At 42.9% G+C, this 8048-nt stretch overlaps 1 protein-coding gene across 2 annotated transcripts in view; it reads left to right on the forward strand.

Moving 5' to 3' along the window:
• IRAG1 (inositol 1,4,5-triphosphate receptor associated 1) overlaps window positions 1-6525 on the forward strand; it is a 126358-nt gene extending 119833 nt beyond the window's left edge. For both annotated transcript variants that reach the window (XM_075325801.1, XM_075325802.1), the window contains 2 exons: window positions 93-221; window positions 2678-6525. In XM_075325801.1, coding sequence (XP_075181916.1) covers window positions 93-221; window positions 2678-2918 — 370 coding nt within the window. In that variant the 3' untranslated portion in view covers window positions 2919-6525. The remainder of the gene's footprint in view (window positions 1-92; window positions 222-2677) is intronic.
• Window positions 6526-8048: the final 1523 nt, after the last annotated feature.

Here is an 8048-nt window from a genome sequence, read left to right on the forward strand (position 1 = left end):
CCGATTGTCCTCCGCTCGGACCGCCACTGAGTATGTTATTAGGGTACAGTCATGAAACCAAGATGATATAATTTTTCTCTGAATTATTAAAGGTATCAAGAAGGTTTGAAGAAGGTTCAAGGCCTCCAGGAATTCAAAGAAGAAGATGAGGAGAAGTTAAGTGAGAGTCCAGCGGAGTGCGAAGAAGAGGAGAAGGAGGAATTCATCAAACTGAAGAGCAGGTGAGCCGAAACCGACACTTCTACCTGTCTTTGGACCCCCTAAACCCCTCATTCTGCCCCTAGTCACCTTGAGTCTTCCGGATGATTGATATTGATGACCTATAAGTGGACAACTTGCAGAATTCGCGCACGATGGGGCAGAAATCTCGAGTTGGACACTGCATAAATTGAGGTCGAAACTAAACCGGTTTTTATTACGCCTTTAGGTTTTTACGCTCTGGAGCACGTCTCTTCTTTTTATCTTTTCAAACCGAACAGAGCGTCATATCCCATGTATTGTTCCCACCACGGAGATCTGTTCTCTTACGTGCCCATAGGTCCCCATGTGCCTCTGCCTATGGAAGTCTATCCTATCAGCTGGACCAGCATGCATCGGCATTTTTTTGTTCACGGTATAAGACAAGTCCACCATACTTTTCTATGCCGTGTGACACCGTAACAAAGCGTATACTTAGCATTGTACTATTTCCTTGGAAGAGGAGTCAGCGGAAAAGCCGGGAGACAACCGCTGCAATGCTGGAATGTTGGATGGGATCCAGCTTTCCTAGAAACAAACATAACAAGAAATGTCAGAATTAGGTTTATTTACTGTATTTTTTTTTTCTTCTTTCTAATAAACCGTTATATAATAAAGAGTAAAAATGTTCTTCAAGGGAATGTGTCATCAGAAAATTACCTATTATAATATGTTAAAAATGTTTGTCAGTATATAAAAATGTAAACAGTCTTGCAATAGTAGGTGAGCTGTGACATCATCTATTGTGCATGGTGAATTCTGTGTTATCAGTCATTGTACAGGAGGAGGAGGTGAGCTGTGACATCACCTATTGTGAATGTTGGATTCTGTGTTATCTAGTGTATATAGAGCTGTTATCAGTCATTGTACAGGAGGAGGAGGTGAGCTGTGACATCATCTATTGTGAATAGTAGATTCTGTGTTGTCTACTTTATACAGAGGTATTATCAGTCATTGTACAGGAAGAGGTGAGCTGTGACATCACCTATTGTGAATGGTAAATATCCTGTTATCTACTGTATATAGAGGTGTTATCAATCATTGTACAGGAGAAGGAGGTGAGCTGTGATATCACCTATTGTGAATGGTCGATTCTGTTATCTACTGTATATAGAGGTGTTATCAGCCATTGTACAGGAGAAGGAAGAGGTGAGCTGTGACATCACCTATTGTGAATGGTCGATTCTGTTATCTACTATATATAGAGGTGTTATCAGTTATTGTACAGGAGAAGGAGGAGGTGAGCTGTGATATCACCTATTGTGAATAGTCGATTCTGTCATCTACTGTATATAGAGGTCTTATCAGCCATTGTACAAGAGGAGGAGGTGAGCTGTGATATCACCAGTTGTGAATGTTGGATCCTCTGTTATCTGCTGTATATAGAGGTTTTATCAACCATTGCACAGGAGGAAGAGGAGGTGAGCTTTGACATCACCTATTGTATGTAGTGGATCTTGTGTTATCTACTGTATGTAGAGATGTTATCAGTCATTGTGCAGGAGGAGGTGACCTGTGACATCTCCTATTGTGAATGTTCGATCCTGTGTTATCCACTGTATATTGAGATGTTACCTTGTGTTGTAATCTGTCTGTGATGATAATGAAACTGCTTAAAAGTCTTCAGTACATAACTTGAAATAAATATAAATATATATATATGTATATATAAATATACAAAGTATATAAAGTAATATAAAGTATATAAAGTATATATAAAGTAATATATGGCCTAGTGGCAAGTTAAAAAATTGCAAGTTTTTTAATTTTTTTTTTATAAAGACAGGCTATATAAAGTTGAAAAAAAGTTATTAAACTGTAAAAGAAAATTTACCATAGAAACCTGATTTAAACAATTGGTCATTTTCTCTTGACACATTCTTTTTAAATCCGTCAACAAGTTTTTGCTTAGTAATCTGAGAGCAGACTAATGTAGGAGCTGAGATCTTGATTCCAATGATGTGTCACTTACTAAGCTGTGTGCTGCTGTTTCAATAAAATCACTACAGGACTAGGGGTCTCTTGCCTTCTAGTCAACCTGATTTGTGTACCCCCACCCCCAATCACTGACTAGCAGCTTTCTGTCAATATACATTATATACTGCTCAAAAAAAAATAAAGGGAACACCAAAATACAAAATCCTTGTTTAAGTGTTCCCTTTATTTTTTGAGCAGTATATATAGAAAGCTGCCAATCAGTGGTGTGGGCCGGGTTATACAGAGCTCAATATTCAGAGATCTGTTAGAGGTGCACCAGAGAAAACAGGGATTGTATCAAAATTACAGCAAGCAAAGCAGCAAGTGACACATCAATGGAATCAGGGTCTCTCCCCCTACATCATGCTGCTTTCAGATTACATATCAAAAACCTGCCCCTTTAAAGCAGTCACATCAAAAATGGAATATTAATCCAATATTCATGTTTCTTCTCCAATTCCAGTAAAATTGAAGAATGCCTTGACTACTTGCACATGCTGTACCCCAAGTTAATGAACCACTGGAGCGTCTTCTCCATCGTGGCGGCCGGGATTGTCCTCTTGGCCGTCTTGTTAAGTATTTATAATTCCTTCACTTCATGCACTGAAATCCCGGACGGCGGCCACGGAAAGGCCACGTGCTCCGTACCCCAGAGATATTCCTGGTGGACCTCAGGGTCTCAGCACAAGCAGCGCAGGCAGTAGAAGACAAGGGTCCACATTGTGGTGGTCACAGATCGCTTTGAGGAACCTCTATCAAAATGGTGATGTGAAGACACGTATGATGGGACAATTAGGACGGGACTCTGCGGAAAGTGAAATCGGAGGTGACTGGGGGCAAATCCGAAAAGTCTAAGATGATCCCGTGCTTCTTCACTAGGGCATTGACGACAAGTCATTTTTATGATCCAGTATTAGTACAGAGGACGATATGTCGATGGCCACTGCTCTAAAGGGTGGTTGTCACAGTACCAGGAGGATTTAAGGATTATTGCAAGGTGAAAAGTAAGATTTCGGAACAACCAGATCTGGGTTTTTTTTTTGAGACATTAGATAAAGGCCGGGTTCATCAGCTCCATAAAGACCCGCAAGTAGGAAGACCGTTACGATGTTCTTACCCGGGATGTTCCATCATGTTCCGCCATGACACTGGGGAATATAATTTACCATAATATTTTACAGTTCGTCACATGCCAGTTTTCATGTTATTGTAGTCTACGGAGGGGGACTACGCACAAAAATTGTAAAAATCAATACTGTTTAGAAAATTATTTCATTCCATGATTATCCAAGAAATATCAGCAGCTGTTTGGTGGGACCCTGTAATACCTGCCTGGATCCACAGACTCAGACGGGCTGTAATGGACAGGCTAGAGGGAAGCCACTCACCAAGCAGGACCCCAAGAACCCTGGAACCCTTTAACCCCTATACAGGGATTTGGAATTACACAGAGCCCCGATGATCACTACCTGTGGAAGGCTGCAGTCCGATCAGAGTGGTAGTCAGGCAGGATCAAACCAGGAATTGCAGAACAGGGACAGAATCAGGCAGACAAGGACGTAATCAGGAAACCAAGCAAAGGTCAAATCCGGGACTAGCTGCAAGGTACAGAAACGGCAGGCAGAAGGGTAGTCAGAAAACACGCAGAGGTCAAATCCGGGACTGGCTGCAAGGTACAGAAACGGCAGGCAGAAGGGTAATCAGAAAACAAGCAGAGGTCAAATCCGGGACTGGCTGCAAGGTACAGAAACGGCAGGCAGAAGGGTAGTCAGGAAACAAGCAGAGGTCAAATCCGGGACTGGCTGCAAGGTACAGAAATGGCAGGCAGAAGGGTAGTCAGAAAACAAGCAGAGGTCAAATCCGGGACTGGCTGCAAGGTACAGAAACGGCAGGCAGAAGGGTAGTCAGGAAACAAGCAGAGGTCAAATCCGGGACTGGCTGCAAGGTACAGAAACGGCAGGCAGAAGGGTAGTCAGGAAACAAGCAGAGGTGAAATCCGGGACTGGCTGCAAGGTACAAAAACGGCAGGCAGAAGGGTAGTCAGAAAACAAACAGAGGTCAAATCCGGGACTGGCTGCAAGGTACAGAAACGGCAGGCAGAAGGGTAGTCAGAAAACAAGCAGAGGTCAAATCCAGGACTGGCTGCAAGGTACAGAAACGGCAGGCAGAAGGGTAGTCAGAAAACAAGCAGAGGTCAAATCCGGGACTGGCTGCAAGGTACAGAAATGGCAGGCAGAAGGGTAGTCAGGAAACAAGCAGAGGTCAAATCCGGGACTGGCTGCAAGGTACAGAAACGGCAGGCAGAAGGGTAGTCAGAAAACAAACAGAGGTCAAATCCGGGACTGGCTGCAAGGTACAGAAACGGCAGGCAGAAGGGTAGTGAGGAAACAAGCAGAGGTCAAATCCAGGACTGGCTGCAAGGTACAGAAACGGCAGGCAGAAGGATAGTCAGAAAACAAGCAAAAGTCCAAACACAGGGGTCACTAAGCAAAAGATAGAGGGAGCCAGGTAACAGGAAAACAGAACTATCTCTGGCATTTACTAGCAGACAGGAGGCGAAATTAAAAGGATGTGGTGTCTTCCCATTGGCTGAGGCTGAATGTTGGTAACTTCAGCTGGAAAACACCCGCCACCTACAGTCAGCCAGTGGTACTGCAGATCCTAGGGAAACCCAGATTAGTGGATGAGTGAAGCCTGCGTCCACCAGAGTCACTGGCACAGACTCCTCACCTATCACCAGCACTGTCCGGTGGGGACATGACAGACCCTCACTGCTGCTTTACCCGTCCGGGGTCTTGACAGATTGAGGGAAACTCTGATTAGTAAAAACTTTCTTTGAGATCTGCAGGGTCAAATAGAAAACATTTTTAGCAATCCTGAAGACCACCAAAAGCATAGAAAGTAGGAGGAAAAGACCACGTTACCAATAGGTCAAAGGCAGCAGAGGAAAAGCTTAAGCAGCTTTGAAGGCCCCAACAAAATCACTTCCTGGATCTAATTTCTTAGGAACTATGAAAAGGAACTTATAAGTGGAGGAGATGTTTGATGTGATGTCTGTTATTCCTGAACGTTTACTTTAAGAAGGACAATACAAGGCTACTATCAGCAGGTGATATACCCTAAGTGTGAATATGTAAAGGGGTCCAAGTGGTGCCAACAAGTGATCTGGTGCAAAGCATAGGGAGAAGGCAAGTGAAGAACTGGATTGGATCGGAATGAAGCAACGGATAAGCAGAGGTGCAGATAATGGTAGATCTCTCACCTAGAAGGTGATTTCAGGTTGGAGATATGAAAGATGAGTATATCGATTTGCAGAACCCTGGTCCATCTGCCAAGTCCGTATTCCGAGCCCACTGGATGGGAACTCTAAAAACCGGCTCCTACCTGCGGACATCCTCAGTTGACCGATGTGGTTGCTCCAGGCCCACTGGTGGACACAGACATAAGAGGGCCCCTGTGCAAGAGCAATATAGGGGCCCTATGCAGCCCAAGAGCTCCTCATAATACACAATTCCTCCTGCTTTGGAGGTAAAAAAATAGGCCCTCTAACTTCTTGCGCCCCTATGTGGTTGCACAGGTTGCACCAATGGTATGTCTGCCCCTGTCCAAGAGGATGGCGGCAGGTAGAAGGGAGTTCGCAGGGTTCCCATCCATCATCCACAGAATACAGACTCGGCTGCTGGACCTGGGTCCGATAAAACGATCTATCCTCTCTACCTCCTACCCCATCAGTCTTATGGATCCCATCATTACCAGCCAAATTATGGTCACGGGCATCCTAAAATCTACGGCCACCAATAAGTGACCTGGGATGATCAGCTCTCAATGCTACGGCCGCGTACTGGAAACGGCCGGGATCTGTGACTTGTTAACTAGTTTCCCATACTAGATGTTCCTTATAGAAATCCTATTTCCATGCTTAAAGTAAATCTGTTAGTCTAAGGCTATGTTCACATAAAGCTTTTTTAGGAGGTTTTTTTTTTTATTTATTTATTCTAAATTGACTTAGCTGTGTATATGAGGAGCTTTTTTTCAGTATTATTTTTTGCCTGAAGAAGTTTTTGAAAAAAAAAATAAAATAAAAAATAGGTGAAAAAAAATGTATATTAATACATTAATTACATTAATAAATAAATACATTACATTAAGAAATTAATACATTTTGTACTGGCTATTGATGGAATCTGCTGCAAACTAGACAAAAGTTTACCCAAACCAAACAAATGGCCCAAAGTATATATAATCTCAATAAATTACATAAATACCCAAGAAGCAAACAAGAGATTATCTTAAAACATATATATTTTATTTAAATAATTATTAGTCAAAAAACTACTTAAAACATACATACGGTAAATACCACATATGTTTTTATGCATGTTTTAAGTAGTTTTTTGACTAATAATTTAAATAAAATATATATTTTTTAATATAATCTCTTGTTTCCTTCTTGGGTATTTAAACTAGGCAAAAGGCTGCAAAAAACATTCCAAGAAAAAAAAAAAAAACTTTTCAAAAACTCTTCAGGAAATAAAAAAAAAAAAACTCCTCCAAAAACTTCTCCCATAAAAAAAAGAGAGTTAAAGATGTTGTCCACTACTTTTACACTGATGGTCCGTCCTTAGGATAGGTCATCAGTGTCTGATCAGCCGGGGTTCAGCACTCTACAACCCCGCGGATCAGATGTTCCCGGTCCCGGCGGCGGCAGCAAGCAGCTAGAAATGCTCAGTTCCGGAGCTGCCCTGTCTTCTGATAGCGGCCGTGGCGGGTACTGCACATCCGCCTCATATTGATTGAATATAAGGCAGATGTGCAGTTCCCGGCTGCAGCCACTATGAGAAGACAGGGCAGCTCCGGAACTGAGCATCTCCAGCTGCCTGCCGCCGCTGCCGGGACCGGGAACATCTGATCGGCCGGAGTGCCGTGTGTCAGACCCCAGCAGATCAGACATTGATGACCTATCCTAAGGATAGGCTATCACTGTAAAAGTAGTGGACAACCCCTTTAACAAAAGCAGTTTCTGCTTGAAAAACCTCTAATTTTTGAACACCTCAAAAAAGTTTGAGCAAAGCCGAAAAAGCCAGCAACAGGGAGAGTACACAAGACATAATGGAACCCAGGATCAGTAAATTGGCCGCACACAATACACAGACGTAGGATGATGGGTGAACACACAATGGTCTCGGGGACGTCCCAGCCTCATACATTACACTCCATACTGCCCTACACTCACCACAACTGGACACACGTTCAATACCAACAGGAGGATCCATCACTCCGGGAATGTTCTTTAAAGAAAACATTGCTCATGGAGGAAATGTTATGGTACGTCTTATTGGAAACCATCAGCAAGCCTGTCTGCAAGAGCCACAGCTTAGCTCAGCTTTTAAAAATGCAAATGCAGGGGTGAAGGTAATTTTACCGGAGTCAGATGCGTGTACAGAATCTCTTGTAAAGATGCAAATCACCACGACAGTATATGTGCAAACAATGAACTAGCAGAGAATCCTGGACGATATCAGATCTGAAGCCAGCAAAGTAATGTCAGCTATGTCCACAGTAACTTCACCAGCAGAATAGTGAGTGCAGCTCTGGAGCTTAATACAGGATGTAAATCAGGATTAGTAATGAATGTACACAGTAACTTCACCAGCAGAATAGTGAGTGCAGCTCTGGAGCTTAATACAGGATGTAAATCAGGATCAGTACAGGATAAGTAATGTAATGTATGTACACAGTGACTCCACCAGCAGAATAGTGAGTGCAGCTCTGGAGCATAATACAGGATGTAAATCAGGATCAGTAATGAATGTACACAGTGACTGCACCAGCAG

This window comes from Anomaloglossus baeobatrachus, chromosome 10 (assembly GCF_048569485.1).
Source record: "Anomaloglossus baeobatrachus isolate aAnoBae1 chromosome 10, aAnoBae1.hap1, whole genome shotgun sequence".
Lineage (NCBI taxonomy): Eukaryota > Metazoa > Chordata > Amphibia > Anura > Aromobatidae > Anomaloglossus > Anomaloglossus baeobatrachus.